General features: G+C 38.7%; 1 protein-coding gene across 1 annotated transcript in view; it reads right to left on the bottom strand.

Annotated features, from left to right (window-relative positions):
- Positions 1 to 2,569: 2,569 nt before the first annotated feature.
- The window catches only part of LOC139745442 (xylosyl- and glucuronyltransferase LARGE1-like), a 33,684-nt gene continuing 14,443 nt past the window's right edge, over positions 2,570 to 21,810 (bottom strand). The window contains exons 7-19 of the mRNA XM_071655830.1: positions 20,798 to 20,893; positions 19,037 to 19,198; positions 17,796 to 17,927; positions 16,760 to 16,855; positions 15,031 to 15,222; positions 13,854 to 13,952; positions 12,321 to 12,408; positions 11,126 to 11,250; positions 9,840 to 9,995; positions 8,760 to 8,939; positions 7,430 to 7,554; positions 6,738 to 6,836; positions 2,570 to 3,421 (exon numbers count right to left, since the gene is read on the bottom strand). Of these exons, the coding sequence (XP_071511931.1) occupies positions 3,331 to 3,421; positions 6,738 to 6,836; positions 7,430 to 7,554; positions 8,760 to 8,939; positions 9,840 to 9,995; positions 11,126 to 11,250; positions 12,321 to 12,408; positions 13,854 to 13,952; positions 15,031 to 15,222; positions 16,760 to 16,855; positions 17,796 to 17,927; positions 19,037 to 19,198; positions 20,798 to 20,893 (1,641 nt within the window). The 3' untranslated portion in view covers positions 2,570 to 3,330. The remainder of the gene's footprint in view (positions 3,422 to 6,737; positions 6,837 to 7,429; positions 7,555 to 8,759; positions 8,940 to 9,839; positions 9,996 to 11,125; positions 11,251 to 12,320; positions 12,409 to 13,853; positions 13,953 to 15,030; positions 15,223 to 16,759; positions 16,856 to 17,795; positions 17,928 to 19,036; positions 19,199 to 20,797; positions 20,894 to 21,810) is intronic.

Below are 21,810 nucleotides of genomic sequence, written 5' to 3' on the forward strand. Positions count from 1 at the left end.
AATTTCAACACCGCGAAAATGTCCACTTTTTCAGTATTTTGTGCAGTCAAGGCAGTACACACTGAATTAAACTGAATAAATTCAATATCAAATGTTTTGTTCTTTTAAAGACATCAAGGAAACCTAAATTTGCAAAACTAACTCATAACAAACACTAAAATTAATGGCACCACAAAATTGCCACGAAGTTCTTCCCAACTCAGATCCAAAATGTACATTAACGTGTTCACTTCTCAGAAGGTGATAAAATGAGTATGAGTCATATCCAACTGGTTTATCAAACACACAGAAATCAAGGGTTGATCCTATAGAACTAACACAACAAGTACGTGGACTTTAAATTCAAGACAGTTTGTTCCACACTTACTTTCATAACCATTACCTTTCAATCTATCCCGTATGAACACTTTACAAAGATGTTAGTTTCACTCTCTTTTAACCACCATTCCAAATACCATTGACATATTTTACTGTGTGTTTGCATGCTGCAAAGACAACAGCCACCACGGTATGTTGTATGAATGAACATATCATGCTAATTACTGTTGTTAAAAAAAAAAAATTGTTGTGGAAGTGAAAGCACTTTTGCTTTTTTTCTTTTTTTTTTCATTTGCCACAGTCTTAGGGGGAAAAAATAAAACAAAACAAAGTAGACAAGTACAGGCAACTCCCGTTATAACAAACTCCTCAGGACCAGCAATTTTCCCTCGTTATATCAGCATTTTGTTATAGACGAACAGTAAAGTACATAAGGATATACATATGATAATTTTGGAATCTGACACTTTACTTTGTTGTAATGAGAATTACGGTATAACCATGTTCGTCATAACAGGAGTGCACTGTAGTAGTAACTTTCAGTGATAATTCTCTGCCGTGATCTTGAAGCACTTTTGAACTTTGAACCTCAAGACTAGGATGTTATTCAACCAATCCTTTCCCACTATTACCATACAAACATCTCACACATAGTGATGTGGCAGCAAGTACTAAGTAAGCAACTACATTGTAGATGATCATACTTTCAATTATTCAACAATCAACTGGAAATAAAACGACTGTAAATTGACAAGCACTCACTTTTGCAAACATAGACTGGCAGTAAAATAAAATCGTAAAAAGAATCTCACATTTTTAAATCTGACATCAAAAGGGACAGCAATCGCAGTTAAAAGTGAATTCCATTGCATCCATTTGGTCGCAGAACACCAGAATTTTTATTCTTACAAGTATAAATTTCCTCATCACCGATTTCCTGATGTGCGAATCTTAGGCAGAGGGTTAGAGAGAGCAAGGTTATGTGAGAAAATAAATTCATGAAGGACTGCACATCGAATATAGAGTGACACACCCTTACAGCAGCATACACAGAGCACTTCGTCCGCTCTTTGAAAAGATGCGTTCCGTAACACCCAAACCCGCACACCACAACAAATAATAGCACCTATAATAATATTCGCACAAATCGTACACTGCTCTCATGCACGTGCACGACTCAACTAATCCATAAGAATAAGTTACGCATACATTGTATGGTATGATCAGAATCATTGCTAATAACCATACTGCTATATTATTGCATCACATGTATTTACAGGTATACATCAGGTAATCTATGTACACTTTCATGTACATTATTTTGTTCATTTTTACAGCATCTTCCCTGCATAAATCATTCAGTCCCCTAATCTTGTGCTACAGTAAAATTCCTGCAGTCCACTCAGTTCGAACACACTAAAAATCCTAATCTTCCATGAACATCTGACTAAACTGATACTAAAATTGGATGTTGGACAATACATTCCCAATGCAGCACACACTTTACGGTCTTGCCAACTGAGTCCAGTTTCACAGCAATCAAAAGCAGGACTTACATTTTGTACATGACCGTAACCTCATCTGGCTTCAAAGATTAAACTTGCAGGCAAGCCCATTGTAAATCACTTGAAACACCTTCAGTGTAGATGAATTTCTTCTTTTTTTTTCAGTGAATAGAAAAAAAAAAGACAGACATTTTTTTTCCCTTTCTTTTTCACATAAAGTTTTCAGGGACATGCACTCAAATGGGCTAAAATATCATTCATTAGACCATATACCAGGGACTGTCTGTCAACATTTCGAAATGTTGACCAGTTGACATTAAGCAGAGCAACCTGAATAGGATCACAGCTGCACTTGGTTTAAAGGGATAGTACAGTATTGGTGGAGATGAGAATTGGACTTTTAACTTTTTGCGAGATACCAAGAAAACACTTATGATATAGTACAGAGCATACCATTTTAAGAGGATTTCAAAGTTTATTTGATGAAAATCAGGTTTGGAATGACTGAAACATCCAAAAACAAAGTAAAACAAAGCAATCGTAATAAAGTGTGGGTCCCACACTTTATTAGAATTGCTCTCTTTTGGATATCTCGGCCATTTCAAAACCAATTTTCATCAAATAAACGTTGAATTCCTCAAATAATTACATGCTCTTTCATATTTACAAGAGGTTTCTCATTATCTCACCAAAAAATGTTAGAAACCTGAAATTAGGTCTCAACCAAAACTGTACGATCCCTTTAAAGGAGTTTCATTCCCATCACATTCTCGATTTCAACATTAAAGATTGTAGTAGTCACATTGGCATGAAAGGGATGCTCAGATATCATTTTCAAGGAAATGTTAGATCTTTTTTTCTGCTGATCAGTAAGTCATAAAAACAGAACACTAAAAAATACCTTGAACATTTAATGAGATATCTTCATATACTTATGCATCGGGCAGGAATAGCACAAGAATTCATGAAAGGCATACAAAGCTACCACGGAGAAATATCAAACAGAAGCATCATCTATTCTGTACAGAAGACTGTCCACTGAATATATGTCTCCTTCGAGAGTTAAGTACATATCTGCTCAAGAAAATATTACAAATCTATGCCAAACAAACGTTGACAAAATAATGACACTGGAGAAGGGGAAGATAGCATGCAGACCCATTCCTCACACAAAATTGCAAGGAAAAGACAAACATAAAATTGCAAAGAGATTGACATTGTCATACTCCTCCCATCCCAAACGGGTGTTGGTATGAGCACGTTGCCATGGATACAGCCTCATATCAGTCAGTTTCATTTTAAGGATACATCATGGCACATCAGCTGAAAAGTGGCCTTGTAAAATAATTTGCAGTCCCTAAGAGTTTAGGCATCTGCATCATGGTATCCCTTTTTTTTTTTCTTGGTGGAATCCGGCGGTGTTTCTTCAAACAATTACAGAGCCCCACAGAAGGGATTGAAAGCTATTGCAAGACGAAAGATGCGGGTGCTCCTGGTAGAATTCTCATCACGTTTCCACGGCGACGTATTTGAGGGCAGCAAAGCCATATTTCTTGGACATATCACGCTGGAATTCCTCTTTTAGGATTTGCAGGCACCTTTTAGAAAAGCAAAACAATCAGAGTGATAAATACCCATTGTGGCTGAAATAGTTTTTTGTATTTCACTTTCATGCAAAACTCTTGGCTTCGGACACTTCAGTGTTGCACTAGGGATATGAGAGTTTATCAATAACATTTCATCTACAAACGCAATATGGTTGCCGTATACCTTAGAATTTCATTTTCCTCTCATAGGCACTTCTCTCACTGAAGCTAAGAAAACACTCTCTGCACCTGATTCAAATTTTTTAGACATTTTACGACTCCCACATACACTGCAATTGTGTTGCACTGGCTATAAATTATTTGCTTTCGTCAGAAAACCATTCACCTCGACCATACCTCCCACCCCATCCACCCTGAAAAAACGTTCCATGGCTCCTGGGCTGCACTACAGTTACATTCTGCAAACACCTGTCAGCAAACACACCAACACGACCAAGTTGTAGCAGACCATTTATTCGTAGTGTTCTCCCATGGGAAGAACACTCTCAGAAATGTTTTCCATGGGAAAAATTCAAAATGGCAGGTGAAGAAATCAGCATATCAGTGCTGGGCGACAAGATCTCAGAGCTGAAATTTTGATGAAAATGACTCTTTTGGATTAATGGTCAGATAATCAGTGAAGTGATGTCCTGTCCAAATCCTTGCTGTCTTACCCCCAGAAATGAAGCCGCCATGGCATGTCGTCAAGGGAAAGGCTATCCCATTTGATATAGTGCTTTGGCTGCCATGTTTTGTTTTGTTTTGTTTTTTTTTTTTGCTCTCCTGAACATTTAAAATGTTGTAGATTTGAGGTCTTGTTGCCCCGGCAACAATATGAAAATGCTAGGCCATGTATATTATTCATGAGCTATTGTGCCTGGGGCACAATGACAGACACTGAAACAGCACATAGATGTGCATAGCGATCCAGCTGCATCTGGACTGTTGGTGATGATGCAAACACTCTTGCTATAAACAATTCAAGTTAGAATGCATGCATTTCTCTCAGGGCACTCTGACAAAATCATACACATGTAACCCCTCAGATGATGAATATTACATGATATAATGTTCTATTGTCACAGCATTGTAATTGTTACAATAGACATGTGTAGTAATATATCATGGGAAAACCATATTTTCAACAAAACTTGCAGTACAAATTCATGAAATTCTTCCGTCGAGGTGTTTTCATTGCAACTGATTGACAAATTGCCCTACATCGACGTACATAAGCACTGATTTGATCAGTGTTTTAGTAGTAGCCATGATAAACAAGGCAAGTGCCAAACTGTGTCTAGCCCCTTCGCGTACAAGAAATTAATATTTTCTAACTCCCAGAAGTTCGTTGACCCGCCTATGAACTTTGACCTTGTGGTGACCTTCAACTCCCTAAGGGACATTTACCATCCAAGTTTGGTCACAAACAGACAAAGGTATCAAAAGTTATGAGCCATAATCAAAATGCGCCAGAAAAACTTAACAATGGGCCCTAAAAATCTGTTGACCCCTTTCTGTGACCTTTGACCTTGTGATGACCTTTAATTCCCCAAGGGACATCTACCGTCCAAGTTTGGTCACAAACGACATAGGGAGCAAAAGTTCTGAACCACAATCGAAACGCGCCCTTAAAAACTTAACATTGGGCCCTAAAAATTTGTTGACCCCTGTCTGTGACCTTTGACCCTGTGATGACCTTCACCTCCCCAAGGGACATCTACCATCCAAGTTTGGTCACAAAGGGACAAAGGGATCAAAAATTATGAGCCATAATGAAAATGCGCCATAAAAACTTAACATTGGGCCCTAAAAGTTTGTTGACCCCTGTATGTGATCTTTGAACTTGTGATGACCTTCACCTCCCCAAGGGACATCTACCATCCAAGGTTGGTCACAAACAGACAAAGGGATCAAAAGTTACGAGCCATAATCAAATGACCTTTGACCTTATCCTGTGACCTCCAAAGGCACCATAACATGAAGGTACCCCCAGTGCATCTATGACCCAAGTTAGGTTGTAATCCAAGCAACTTATGTGAAGTTATTTGTCAAAAGAGAGTCTTGCAGGTAAACTTTAACATAAAAAAGAAAGTCTTGCACATACTCTTTAATATATGACCTCAAATGACCTTTGACATCATCACATGACCTCAGACAACACCATAACATGAAGATATCCCCTAGTGCTTCTATCACCCAAGTGTGGCTGCCATTGCTGTAGCAGTTGCCAAGTTATGCATCATGAGAGAGTCTTGCAGGTAAACTTTCACATTTGTGACGGACGACAGACGGACACCATTTGGATCCCTTAGTCTCGCCTTCACCTCCGGTGGGCGAGACAAAAATCAGGGGCGTACTTACTCAAGCAGGAGGTCGTAGGTTTGTATCCTGCTTGAGTAAGTACGCCCCTGATTTTTCATCATGGTTACTACTAAAACACTGATCAATTCAGTGCTTATTTACGTCAATGTAGGGCAATTTGTCAATCAGTTGCAAAACTTGCAGTATTTTTGAAAAAAAAAACAGTATAAAACACTTTTTTTTTTTAAAGTTGGCATCTTGGCGTGACCTTCAATAAATTCTTTAACTATGTGAATGGATCTTTCTACATGTGAACGTGCATCAAAAAACGGAACAAAAAGTTGCACCCCTTGATTTTACATGAGGACTCACAAAGGTGAAATTGGTAAACCAAGTCAATTTGGGGTTTTCCATATTTTCTGAAAGAGCTACTTTTCTTCTACATTATTCTTGAGTTTGCAATCATAACATGAATGGGAAAGTGGACTTTCAGCAGTTTTTCTACAACCCTTTTTTGGTAGATTAGTGTGGTCCTTTGCACACTCTTCACTTTCAACTCTTCATAACTTTTGAAAGGATAATGCTGCTGCTTTGAAAGTTGACATTAGTCATGGACAGAATGGGTTGAGCATGCTAAATTTCAGCTTAATCTGATAATCCCTTCATTGTTGTTGCTACAGTGGTTTACATTCTGTTTTTTGTTCTATTCATCACACAGGTAGCACGGCTTGATAAAGATTAAGCGCTTGAATAGACATTGTACTTCAGAGCCTCTTTTCTCAGTTCACACTTTTCCAGAGTGTGTGCTTTCCAATATTTAGATAGGTTAGGAGAGGCCATTTCAGTTGAATTATACATCATTTCAAAGCTTAGAGTTCGCTCTTTCAGAATCAGCCCTTAACTAAAAATCGACGTCTGGCGACTTTTTGTTGGTTTTGTGATGCAGGGTGACATGTGGCCACTCCCTGGGCCACACGAGTCATCATATAATATTGCACATTGATTTAGATCCAATCTCAATACTCACGTTCGGTATTGCTGGCTGGTGCGAAACTTGGCAATGTCGAAGCTGGGAGTGTGGGGCATGTGGATTATGAAGGCATTGGGAAGCACAATAAAATCATAGCTGAAAGACAAGAAGAGATAGAGGTGGAAAGTTTGCATTTTGTTTTGCATTTCAAATATGCAATAAAAGTAGTTTGCAGAGCCACTAACCAAGGCAGTTGTACACACTTCCATGCTCCTACGGTAAAGATATTCATAACATGCATTTTCAAAACTACATCGTATGTGCAGGACAAATGAATATTGCTCCTAAATACCAGCCTTCTCTCCTATCAACGATCATTTAAACATGCATCAACCGAAAACTGAAAGTTACCATGACATTTTGATTCGGTCATGGTGATTTCAGTGAAAATGATAACTATGATAAGTTCATACAAATATTTTGTCACATACAAATATACACATATTACTCAGTTGAACTTTAAGTTATTGCATATGGCATAATACTACTTGATATCATTACGTACAGCATACATTAGCATGATGACATCATTTTTTGTTTCCATTTCAGATCACGCTCAATTATATGCACTTCTTTTTTTTATGAGGAAAAAAAGAGTTATCAACTCACACTAAGTACTATGTGGAGCATGCATGCATTCAACTTTGAAATGTATCACAGGGATTGAAATGTACATGAAGAATTCTCACCTTTGAGCATCAAGTTCCATGATTTGGGACACTTTATTCCAACCAAAGCCCAGAAACCTCTGGTCATACTTTGGACAGTCCTTCTTGACCACAACATATGGCTCAAAGTCCGGCTCCCATTGTACCTAAAAAAGAGAGGTAAGACAGTCATGGGTGAAACATATAATTTTTCACTATGTCCTACATGGGGAAGGATACTGTCACATGTGAAACATAAACATATCACTTTTCCCTATGACCTCAACGCCAACTTCTGTTAAGGTTATAGTATGCTTTTGGAGCACATCAGGAGATGGCCAACTTTTGGAATGGTATAGTTTACAAATATCGACTGCTACAGAGGGAAATGGTAAAACTATTTGCACCGAGGTGATTTCTCAACAGTGCTATGTCCCGAGACAATGTCGAGGGACATGGCACTGTTGAGAAATCACCGAGGGCAAACAGTTTTACCATGGCCCGAAAGAAAGCAGTCGATATTTGTTTTATATCCCTCTCAAGCATTTTACTAGAGTGATGACAAGGTTCCCTTTTGGAAATGTGCAGGCTTAACATTAAATCTAGGCGGTGGCAGTGCAGCAGCAGTGCGTGCAACGCGTAGCGAACGACACCACTGCACTGTATGTATAGGCCACCGTGTATTAAACCGTTGTTGATTCCTACGCACGAGCTACACTACGGCGTGCAGAACTCCGAAAGATCGAGGTAGAAGTAGGCCTAAAGCGGCTTCGTTACCCAGATCATCTTCAAAATCGGTTTTAGTTTATTAAAATAATTCCTAAACCGTACCTGATATGTTGTACTTCTGCTGCAATTTATGAAATTCCTCCGTTACTTGAAGCAGTCACTTTGTCAATTTAGCTGAACGGTATTGATCACACTACACACACACGCCATCGCACCACAGATTTCTGTAATGCCGTCAGCACCGCGCTAGCTAGCTAGCCAATGTCACTAGCTTGTATCGCTACTACACGCACTGTGTACATTCTAATGTGAGAAATTTAGATGTCGATCACACAATCAGATTGCGTGCAAATCTTGGATTCCCAAAAGTACTATATCACGCTAGCTAGTAAGTCTTTGCACCGCATCCATTCGTGCTCTGTATGGCAAGAGACTTTACATGGGGGATATAATATGGTATGGTACCTTTCAAGAATGTTCAAGCGCTCCTCTGGCGCAGGTATGGTACGATAGGTTACATTTTAGGAAAGCGATCAAATGCACTCAAAGATGTACAAATGGGTGACAACGTCCAACCTTTGCATGGACAAAGACAAGAGCAGAAGCAAAGGATCATGGGCAATTCAAGTCGCCTCTCGCGTACCTGGTAGGGCGTGGTCGCCGTCCTCCAGCGGGCAAAGTTTGTAGGGGCGTGTCCCTTCTGCCAGACGTGGTAGCGGAAGGTGAACAGCGTGCCCATGTCAAGCATATGGAGGAGGTCTGCCTTGGACTTGGGAAAGGTGAGGCGGTACCGTAGGGTCTCAAACGCTGGCACCACCAGCGCCTGCAGACAGGAAGTGAAGATACATAGGGTCAGAGGTCAAGTCTATGTGTTCCATTACAAATTCAATTTTGTTTTTAATTATTATTGAAGATCTCTGCATTTCTGTCAAACTGAATAAAGACATCAATAGCACTATGAAAGGTTATCAAGGTTTAGGAACGTAATATTAGGACTTGATTAACTGAAAAATACATTTCTAAAATTTCTAAAAATAAATGGCAACAATATATCCTTATTTTGTGTTGGTATTGGTTGCACAGAATGGTCTTTGGCAGGTTGTGCTAAATTCTGTATTTTGGGGTTTGATTGCTTTTTTAATTGTTTGTTTATTTGTTAATTTGTTTGTTTGTTTGTTTGTTTTTCATTTACTACACATAATCATGTACACTTGTATCTTAGAAATGTGAGCTAAAATTTCAAGCATCTAATGCCATGGCCAAATTTCAAATGTCTCGAAATCAGAAGGCTTACAATACAGAGTCACCGCTTTATAAGACCCCAGTCAACCAAGTAAATTATACAAAAAGTGTGGTCGCAAAACAAGTTAACTTCATTCCTGTTAATCTGAGATCAAATATATTTGCCATCAAAGCTGTAAAAAGAAAAAAAAGAGAAAATAACAGAAAACTATGGGACTTTTTTCTAGACAAATATTCAAGAATATTTTTTGCCAAGTAACAAGTGAGGTACCACTATAAAGGTTTTTTTGTTTATTTGTTTATTTTTTACTTTTTTGCTCTATCTGATGATGGACTTACTTAAAAATGTCTAAAAGTGCCACTTGAAATATTTTGCAACCAAACTCTCCATTTTGGGGGTTCAATTTTTGTCATACAATAGGCACAAATCAAGCACTTTGCATTCTTTTATTACCATACCAGCCCTAAGAGAAATTCTCACCTTGTTGGACCCTGCCATGTCCAGCATGCTTATAGCCTTCCTCAGGTAGTCATAGAGACCGTACATCGGGAGGAAGTCGATGTCGCTGAGAAACAGGTATGGCGTCTGAACTTGGCTCATTGCAGTGTTCCGCAAATAGTTTACGGGATAAAATTGCTGGTAGACAAAATAATACATAATAGTATACAGACATATTATATGGTCAACCTTATAATGGCCAATGATTGGTCAAAATGAGTCACACGACTTATGCAGCATGGATTGAAATTGTTACATTGCGAGCAGTAACTTGACGTCAGGTGATATCATTCAAGAATTGACTGGCTGCGGATAGGGATAGACTGAAATGTGTATTTATATAGTCCATACATTATAACATAATATTGCCTTGCCTATCATTACAACAAATTACATAAAGCTGTAGCACTTGATAGTCTCTTGGGATTATATTTTTATTTGCGCACTTCAGGGAAACATAATCTCTTGGGAAAAATACAACTCCCTCAATGAGTGTCAAGTGTTTCATCAGAAGATAAAAAGAACATAAAAACAGACAGTTACAGTTTTAATACCGGTTTGCACATAATGATCATGAAAACTGAGTCAAGTTGGAAAAAAAAAGTTGCCTGCTCTGACCAACTCTCAAAACAGAAGAATAAAAATAGAAAGAGAGTGAAAAAAAGGTAGCACATTTAAATGGTATCATACTTTTCTTTCAGCTTTCGTAAAAATTTTCAGAGTGCAGAGAAATGATATTTGGTGCACTCAGTCTATAAACCGATTCTGTGACGCGCTATGTGTACTTTTGGCATGGGCAGCGCCATTAACGCGGTGTCTTAGCCGACCCCCCTCCCCTCTCCCCCACCCCCTTCCACGTGCGGAATGAAAAACTGATGCATGGTTGTTTTAGCCAATAGGCGTCTCGTACTGAGTGCGCGAATGCTTGCTTAGTGCGTGAACCTTTGTTACATGTGCGCGATAAACATGTTGCCCGTGGGGTGGGGGAGAGGAGGGGGGTCGGCTAAGACACCTCAAAATGAGCTTATGGCTGCGCCCAGTGCCACAAATTGTCTGCTGCCCTCAACAAACCCGAATCGGTCTATAATCCTTTTATCATTAGTCCAACTATGGAAAGAAAATGGTTAAAAACAAAAAAGAGGAAGAATGAAAAGAAACCACTAAACTTTGTATGAAATGGGAACACAAGAGGTGATATATAAGATCTAAAGGGAGTGCCATTATTTCAAGTTGAAGACATGAAAGAAGCCGAAAGTGTCGTGTCTCACCCCATCCTTGTAGACAACGTGGTATCCAATGTTCTTCCTCGCCATCAGAACCTCCGAGCTGAGTGCGTAGCGCAGAAACTGCTGGGCCTCGGCATCGGACATGTACAGTGCGAGACTTATTGGGCCTGGGAAAAGAAAGAGAGAGAGAGTCAAAAGGGGCCTGAGCTTTCGATCCTAGCATAATCTTCATCAGAGGAAAAGTGACAAGCAATCAGAGATAGCAATCACATATGAGGACTACACACAACAAGCACAGTCTAGGGAGGGCTTGCCAGAGTGAGAGAGAAAATGCATGTCTATACTTGTAACTACCCAGCTCAAAACCCACAAAAAGAAGGCCGAAATGAATTTCCACTTTTCTACATTGTTTAAAAGAGCAAGCTCTAGGCTCAAAAAAAAAAAAATATATATATATATAACTTGTTCAAATTGGACCACCATACCCATTTAAAAAGTGATTGAAATCAGAGAGAGTTAGGACGTGCAGTTTCATAGAAAAGGGAGAAAAGATGATTTTAAGTCACTCAGGCGTGCTGTGCAAAATTATCAATGAAAACATGTTGTATTTCCCGGTGAAAGCTGCGGTGCATGAAAGCTTCCAGGCAACCCTAGCTTTTCATGTTTACTGTCACAGCTGTACTTAAAGGGATCGTATAGTTTTGGTTGATATCTAACTTCAGGTTTCTAACATTTTTGTGTGAAAGAATGAGAAACCTCATAAAATATGACAAAGCATGTAATTCAAAGAGGGATTCAATGTTTATTTCATGAAAATTGGTTTTGAAATGGCTAAGATACCCAAATCAGAGCAATCCTAATAAAAGGTGGGACCCACCTTTTATTACGATTGGTTTCTTTTACTTTGTTTTTTGATGTCTCGCCCATTCCAAAACCAATTTTAATAGAATAAACTTTGAATTCCTCTTAGAATGGTATGCTCTGTACTACGGTTTCTTGATATCTTGCAAAAAGTTAAAAACCCAATCCTCATCTACACCAATACTATACTATCCCTTCAAGGCAAAACTAAGACATAATTCAAGTGTTGTTAATGTGTAACTAAGAGTTAATGTTAGGATTCCTGGGTGTAGCCAGGGTGTAATTAAAGTGCAATCAAGGTGTAACTAAAGGTTACTACGGTTAGGATTTGTTAGGTGTTATTAAGGTGTAATTTGACTTTGTAGGCGTCACTTACCTTCCCAGTGCTTGCAAATGGCCTCCAGCATTTGAAGTCGGTCCATAGAGAGCTGGGCCACCAGAGTCACATCAGTGTCAGTGATTTTCTGCAGGAAACCAAGAGCAGGATGAAGTACTTGAATCCTACTAAGATTCCTATAATTAGCTTCAATCTTCTTTACTACTACTGGTACAGATGGTTTGAAGGTTTATCATGCCATTGAGGGAACAGCTCCTGATTACAATGTTTGTTTGTTTCGTCAATACCAACCTACACGAACTCTTCGATCCTCAACTTCTGGTCTCTTAAATATTCCGTTTTCTAGGAAATCTTGGGGGGAACGAGCTTTTGCTCATGCTGGACCAACACTGTGGAATTCACTTCCATGTGAGCTGAAAGACTCAAGCTCCATAACATTTTACTTAAAACATAACTTTTAGGAGTAATTTAAAATCCTATTTGTTTAGTAGTGCATTTTGAAGACAGACTTTCGTGTCTTCTTTTCATCTTCTTCTATTATGGTGTATGTATTCTCAGTCTTTTTGCTTTGATGTAAAGTGCCTTCAGCATTTAATCAGAGTGGAGAATGGCACTATAGAAAATGATTATTATCATTATTACTACTGCTGCTGCTGCTGCTACAACAACTACTACTACTACTACTACTACTACTACTACTACTACTACTACTACTACTACTTCTACTACTACTACTACTTCTACTAATACAACTACTACTACTACCACTAATTTTGTGACTGCCATGAACACTATAATAAACATTAATACCATTACTACTGCAATGACATGCTCCTACTACTACTTTAATGGCTTATATCATTACTTCTCCGGATTACTTCAACTACTATTAATGTATAATTAGCACAACTACTACTACTACTACTAATACTAATACTAATACTACTACTACTACTACTACTACTACTACTTCAACTCCTGCTAGCAGTAAAACTACTCTAACTACTCCTATTAATACTACCACTGTTACACTAAACTACAGCTACCGCTACTACTACTACTACCACCACAGCTAATACTAATACAAATGACTATATAATGATAATCGCTGGAATTCGCAATGAAGGTGAATAATACACCTGCCACTATGTATTGACTTGTGAGAGTACTCAAAGTGATAAATTCAAGAAGCACATTTATCAATATTTTTTCCTAATTTCTTTTTTTTTTTTTTGTTTACAGTTTGTTTCACTGTGACAAGCCATTTTCTGCCCCTCTCAAGAAATGTGTCTTGCTTTGTCAATACCTCAAAACCAAAGTGTGTGCCAAATTTCACTCGCCTGTGGAATTAGTGTTATTCTGCAAGCTTCTGCTGTGGCGCCACTGAAAGACTGACAAACCAAACTTACTGCTATCAAGAATTTCAACCATGACGCTTGAAAAGAAGCTTTTCACAAGCAATTCACACACTGCATAAAAATGAAAATGCACCATGCAAAGAATCTGGCTAGTTCTAACAAATGGACTCGAAGTGACAAGAGGGCGGAACTCAAATCGGTATTTTCGACTTACCGGTTTGACGTAGTCCAGGTAGTAAAGGTGGGTCCTGTGCATTAGTAATTGCTCTCTTCTGAACTCATAGCATTGGTCATCTTCATCAAGACTGCTTAGCTGGAACAAACCAAGGAAGGAAACAAAAAACAAAATTGATTTCTGTTTCCAAGGTCACTGCAGGCAATCAAGGAAACATGATAATGGAAGATATTAAATTGCAGCAAAGCTACTAGCATGTCATATTTTTGATGGATTTCCTGAAAATTACATGTAACCCTTGGACGACACAGATGTAAGTCCCGAGTATACTCGGGCAGACGTCTATGGGGTATGCATGTTGTAGCAAAATCAGCCTGTCCTCTGAGGGTTTAACTAATTTATACAGTTGGGAGTAAAGAAACTCTTCGACAGCCTAGAGTCTGCTGTACATGACTCCAGGCATGCTGTTAGCTCCTTACAAAATCTTTTCTTCTTTGTTGGGGGGGGATTGTTTGCACAAGTACACAACTCTTCTTTGGACCTGTAGCTGCAATCTTTGCAAAATTCGTTTGTGCACTGAACATTCATTTGCCTGCATTAACCTGTTTCACAAACACACACACACTCTGACAGTTGAGATACAATCTTGCAATAGTAAATTGTAATATTCTGAGGGCTGAAAAGGCATATTTTTGGTGGAAAAGCAGTGTTTTACCTTTCCTGCAATAGACACGTTTAACAATGCAATTTGAGAAAAACAGTACTTTCCATGAGACCTGTAGTATTTTTAGCAACAAAAAACAATCAAACAAACAATGCATTTTTGAGGAAAACAGTACTTTCTATGAGACCTGTAGTATTTTTGGCAACAAAAAACAAACAAACACAGTGCAAATACTTCCAATAAAGTAATGGTTGGCATCTCTTTGACCATGTCCCAAAGTGCCACAATCATGTTTGCATGAATGGAGCACATGTTTACAAGCAGAACTGTCATTTTATGATATTCTCTATACACCTTAGAAAATGGTCTTCAAACAAGTTTAGATAGGCCTCCTCAAATAGTTGAGTGACTGGAACATTTCTTTTTTTATTCAACTGGATACACAATATTCTCATGCATACATGTACTTTGATTATTTATTCATGCAAACCTACCTGAAATATTGTTTCATTGACTACCTAATTAACCTGATTACCTAATTTGCCTAATTACCTTTTCTCTCAGTGTGTTATTTGACTTGCCCTGGCTGCACCCAAACAATTCTCTCCGGAGCAGGTTGCCGTCGTACTCCAGGAAGGTGAGGTAGAGGTTGCGAAAGAACTCCACGTGCTTGTTCTTCACCCGCAGTTTCTTGGGCGAGTTCCAGTGGATGGCCTTGAGATCGGTCACCTCGTTGTAGCAGAGCTGTTGGGTTAAAGATATTCAGAGCTCATCATCCATCCATTCTCGATAATATACTGTACAGTCATACCTACCTTAGTGACCACCTGTTTATACCAACCACCTGCAGTATACAGCCAATAAAAAAAAAAAAATTAAAAAAATCCTCTGAGACTAAAGCCATGTTAAAGGGGAAATCTAGTCCAAATATAAAGTTAGTCTGATAAGAAAGAGTAAACTATTACGAGTTCAAGGGTAAAATTTTGATCGAAATCAGATGAAAAATAAGGAAGTTATGACATTTTGGAGTTTTGCTAGTTTTTGAGGAAACAATGCTTGAAGGGTCAGTATGAATATATGCAAACGGAAAAGTGAGCATGTCATACCCTCACAACTTGCCATATAGTTTGTTCATAAAATTTTGAAATTTGCAGTTTTTCATTCAAATGCAATTATGCCCATGCCTCAAATCCTGCTAACTGATCACTATTCTGAAATCATTCAACCAGGAATAACATGTTTCAGACTTCAATGACAGAAACATTAAATTTTCATCATTTTTTTTTACACCATCAATGGAAAATTGTGAGGTTATGACATGGTCAGCTCATTCATTGGCATATTTATATCCACTGTACAAGAACTGTTTTGCAGAAATTAGCAAAACTTCAAAATGTCATAATTTCCCTATTTGTCATCAGATTTCAGTCAAATTTTTACCGTTGAACTCGTAGGACTTTACTCTATTTTTATGAGACTAACTTATTTCTGGACTAGAGTTCCACTTTAAGAGGCCCTGTGTATAGTGGCCATCTGTCCACAAGGGCCAGTTTTTCTGTTGCCCTTGGGTGGCCACTACAGTCAGGTTTGACTGTATGCTTTGAACACAGTAACTCATAAGATGCAGTGACCTGCTACTTAACAGAGAGGCAAAAGTAAATGAGTCGGTGCAGCACAAGACACTAAAAGTCTATGAGCCCTGATTTGATTTGCAGTGACTTAAAAAAGTAAACCAGTGAATTTGAAGACTTGGACATATTGTGGAATAACATTGGTATAATATGTATATATTACAATCTCTGATAGCATTGGAACAATCTCCATTTTTTTTTCATTGTTTTTCATATATGTTTTTTTTTTACTGTGATTGCATTTATGTTTTTAATTTCAGCAGTGTGAGAGAGCCTCATACATACACCAAAAACACGAGTTCTTTCTGTAATTCCGTGGGCAATTTTCAATTAGTCTTTTTCTTTGGTGTGTGTGTGTTGGCTTGTTCAATCTCTCTGTCTCTCTCTCTCTTTCTCTCCCCTTCTTCTCCTTTCTCAAAATTCCATGAGTTCCTCATCTTTAGAATGATTCAAGTGAAAACTTACCTTTTATCATTAATTTTGAATGTGTTATTTTATGTTCTCATCAAAGTCAACTTGAACATAGTGTAGAATTGCACTTTAAAATGAATAACCCACTAAAGCAGACGTGAAAGTATGAAAACACATAAAAACTTCATGTGATTCATGTTGGAAAAATAATTGGGTGGGGGGGGGGGGGGGTATCTTACCTCACTTCTCGTGTTGTCACTCAGCTGTACATTCCATGCACAGGGCAGTGTGTAGACAAGAAACGGGTGCTGCTTGATTACAGCATTAATAATGTCCTGTGGAAAAGTTGCACACACACAAAAAAAAAAAGGAATACTAATAATAACAAACAAGCACAGTACAGGTGAGTCAAAAGCTTTTGCAATCAATTATCAATAAATGAAGAATAAACAATAAGCAAAGACCTTATTCATGAGCTTCTATTGAGCTACTGTTCTACCAACTACCCTGTCATTCCTATCACTGTCAGGTAATAATACACCCAGACAAAAAGTGACAATGTACGTAAGTAAAATGACTCATGCAAGGATGAATGCACCAGGGGAAATTTGAACCCATGACCTTCTTTTTAGATGCCAGTACCTTATCCTCTGAACCACAGTGCTCCTGTGATAAGGAAGATGATGATATCTCCAGCTCAGAAAAACAACAAGACTGTCAAAATTATTTTTGTATTTAATCATATCTTTCATTTTATAGTGAATTTATCGCAAACACAGGTGAGTGTTTGATTATTCTGTCTTTTATGTAATAATTATTATGATGCATGAAGGATATTAATGAATATTGTTAAAAGGTGAATAATTGCATTAAAATGATGCATATTACCAGTTTTTCTTTTAGTTGTAAATGTCCGCATAATGTATAATATTGTCATGGGCTATGTGATTATTGCATGTTTACATGTTTCAGTTTCAGTTGCACCCTGTGATATGTCTTCGGTGTAGTAACATACTTCATGTTTATTTTGTGACAATATCCAATATCAAATCAATTTCCGCTGCAGACAATAAAGCAATCAATCATTCAAAAAGTAATTAATAATACTGTCATAAGAAACCTTTGAGAAGGAATAATGCATGGAAGTTGGAAACATATCAACAAAACAACTATTGAAGCAGTACACAGGAGTGATATTACAATTATACATGATGTAGAAACAATAAATATTGCATGATTTCCATTCAAACAGGGCATCAGTATAATCCAGCTGACCTGGTCTGCGAGTGCAGTAGAAAACTGACTCATCAATTCTTTCTCAGCGGTCAGTAGCCACATCTGCATCCACTTCAGCTCGCGCAGCTTGTAGAGGTCAAGTAAGATGACCCCTGTGTTGAACCCACGACCCTGTAAAGTTAAAAGTCGCAAATGCAGAGAGGTTGGTACCTGGGTTAGGATTTCTTTCATAAGCATAGAGCAGTTTGGTCTCAAAAGCACTTAAAGTATAACTGATAGATTTAACAAGAACTTACCTGTTAGTAGTTTGATCTCAATCAAATAACATTCCGGAAGGTGCAAACTTCACTTATAAAAGAACTTTTGTTTTCTTATAGCTGCTCGATGTTTTTAAGGCTTCAAAACGTTCTTAACTTCTTCTTTTTTCTCAAAAGTACGTATGTATTTGTACAAGTCCTTCTGCATCACTGCAACGGCATTGCTTGAGAACAAAAATTATTGACTGGCAACTTACAGCTGTATATTTAATCAGGATAACTACAAAATGATCACCGTCAAACTTAAACATGGTGAACTACAATATCATTATGAAAAGCTAGGTGAGAATACATGTAGCTGTAAGAATTGTTTATGAAGGTTCTCAGCGCTACTTAAACAGGAAGTAGTCACCGATATTCCATAGTTCACATGTCAAACTATGTAAAGCCATAATCCCCCTTGCATCTCCATTTGAAAGACTTAACGTTGGGCTCTTTCATTACTATGTCTAGTGTGTTGTTTTGTATATTCCCACCTGTCAAGGGGATGGTTTTCGGTTGCCAAAACTATAAGGGTAATATCACTAAAGGTAACACCATGAAAGAAACTTTCAAACTATAAATACAAACATGGGTTCAAATTGAAAACAAAAGTGATACGGACTGTGAAACTTGTAAATGTTGTCCAATCACACAAACACATACAAAAAAAAAAACCACCAACAACAACAACGAAAAAGACATCAAATCAAACTGACTCAACTGACCAGAGCTGGCCAAAGTTTGTGCTTCTTTCATGTTGTCCAATCACACACACACAAACATACAACAACAACAATGACAACAACAACAACAACAACAACAACAGCAACAACAACAGCAGCAGCAACAACAACGGAACCTACAACGACGACAACAACCACAACAGCAACAACAACAGCAGCAGCAACAAAAATGGCAACAACAACAGCAGCAACAACAACAACCACCAAAAACACACCAAATCAAAATGACTCAACTGACCAGAGCTGGCCAAGGTTTGTGCTTCTTCCACAGTGTGCCAAGGTACCAGTCGCTCTGGTTCTCCACCAGAGCTAAGGCTTGTTTGCTGGTCATCCGCTGGAACAGGCCCCAGAGCTCCGCAATGTCACTGGCGAATGTTATGTCCGTATCGAGCACTATGCTCTGAGAGAGGGAAGAAGTCCAAGAACTAGAGCTAGAGTCTACCACCACACCTTACTATTGTAAAAGTGGATATTTTCACGCAACTAATTTTCCGCGCTCAGCGGGGTTAGAAGAGTTTTGCATGTTTTTAATTCTGTGGAATCAAGACATTAAGTAGAAATGTCGCTACAGCGACTGGTTATACCCCCGCCAAACAACATTTCATAAGCTTTGGTCAAAACAACATTTCATAAGCTTTGGTCAAAACAACATTTCATAAGCTTTGGTCAAAAAACTGAGGAAGTAGTTAAATCCGCAAGATCTTTCCTTGATCTTCTGCCATTAATATGCCGTTACCATGGCAACATACTTTCGGGTACTGTCGAAAAATGCGTCTTGCACATCTACAACCAAAGGCACACATCTGTACCAAGTTTCATGGAAATTGGGCAAAAACTGAGGAAGTAGTCTGCAACACAAAATTTTCCATCATTTTGGCTCATAATATGTGAGCTGTTACCATGGCAACATACTTTTTGTCACTGTCAAGAAATGTGTCATGCTGACCTATATCCTAAGACAAACATTCAATATGAATTCCATGAGAATTGGAAGAACACTGATGAAGCAGTTTTGCCATGAAGCATTTTGCCCTATATTTTACCAATAACATGCCGTTACCATGGCAACGCACTTTTTGCCACTGCGGAAATATGTGTCTTGCACATTAACATATTCAGATGAACATCTGTACCTAATTTCATAAAAATCGATCAAAAACTGTGGGAGGAGTTCGCGACGCAAGATTTGTACCCATTTTTGCCCATAATATGCCGTTACCATGGCAACGTACTTTTGGGTACTGTCAAAAAATACGTCTTGCACATCTACAACCCAAGGCACACATCTGTGCCAAGTTTTATGGGAATCGGTTGAAAACTGAGGAAGTAGTTCGCGACGCAAGATTTGCAACGGACCGACCGCCCGACCGCCCGACCGCCCGACCGACCGCCCGACCGACCGCCCGACCGACCGCCTGACCGCCCGACCGTCCGCTGATTCCTATATACCCCCTTCAAACTTCGTTTGGCGGGGGTATAACTACTGGAACATATGGCAAGCATAAATATTTGCATGCTTTTATTTTCGCGCTAGTTTCTGGTTGTGCGAAATGCACGAAAATTTCCACTTTTACAGTAATTGTCATGCTGATTCAGTTCATGAAAAGTGCAGTTATACATTATATTTGTTTAAGAAAAATGGCACTGGCACTAAATGAAAAGAAACAAAAAAATAATGTGCTGTTATGTTCTCCCTTCCCTCCCAACATACAACACTGTTACTAATTCGGAACTAAACCATTTAGAATGTACTACTAGAATACATTATCTCATACAGCACAATCATACTTGCAGTGTAACGTACCACAGCTTTGTTTTAAATACAAAGAGATAGCTCTTTTGATGACTGGTTTTCCTAAATAATGAGCAAATAAAAACAAACGAACAAACAAAATTCTTTACAGCTGCTACACTCAACACCAAACCCTAAGACCAGCCCAAACACACAACATATGGGGGCGGTAGAGTGCTTTGACCCCCTGCATCATCGCACACATACCTTTTGCAGGTCCGGAGGCAGGATTTCTATCAGAAGCAGTTTCATTAACCCGTAGAGCCCAGAGTAGTGTTTGTTGGGTATCCACTCCACATGGCTCTGTTGGAGAGAAATACCAATGTGTTTATCATACACAATAGTGTCACTACAAGATGGACACAAAGCCATCCTGTCACAGGATCCTTGTTCAATCCTTACAGTGCTTTAAGTTCCATTCAGACGACAAGCCCTAACCTCGAGGTTACGAAACCTTGAGGTTAATTAGCTCTTGCCCCCTAACTTCGACGTGCATCCACACGACGAATTTTAACCTCGAGGTTACAAAACCTCAAGGTTAAACTCCTGCCCCTTTGAGTGCGTTGATTTTTGTGTCCAGACGGTGCTCATCTACGAGTGGGGACCCCCCGCGGCTCGTGGTCACAGCGCTAACCATAAGATTTCTCGTGGCTCTTAACATCGAGCTAACCTCTAGGTTAGGTATTGAACTACCAGTGCGCCTTCATGGTCCCTGACTACAAGCTTAACCTCGAGGTTTCCTAACCTCGAGGTTAAGGCTTGACTTCTGAACATAACTTCAGTCACTGATTGGCAAACAGGCTAGAGTGTTTTCTTTAGTGATTGGCACAAATATGTGAGAACTTATTGTCAGTAAGTAGAGATTACCTAATCCCCTTAATCCCTATTTGCATTGTGTCATCATGGCCTTCCTGTTGGACTGAGACACATTGTTACACCTGAATGGGCTTGCAAACTTTGACAACTAAAGGTCAAGACTGGATGAACTACTGAAGAGTAATAAAAAAGCTTGGTAGGTTTAGCTATAAAAGTGGCTGAGCACACTAAAGAGGGTTAAAAAAAAACCAAAATGCACCTGAATGTCAAGTCTGTGCCACAAACTCCATACTACACACATCTATCACAAATCTTAACTGATTTTTTGAATACTTGTGGGAAACTAGAATGAGTGTGTGCTACAATTTCCTTTCAAATTTGTAATGGTCCATTTTGAAAACACT

Source organism: Diadema antillarum, unplaced genomic scaffold, assembly GCF_040938485.1.
Source record: "Diadema antillarum isolate AM-2024a unplaced genomic scaffold, OU_Dant_1.0 seq00001265_RagTag, whole genome shotgun sequence".
In the NCBI taxonomy this organism is placed as follows: Eukaryota; Metazoa; Echinodermata; class Echinoidea; order Diadematoida; family Diadematidae; genus Diadema; species Diadema antillarum.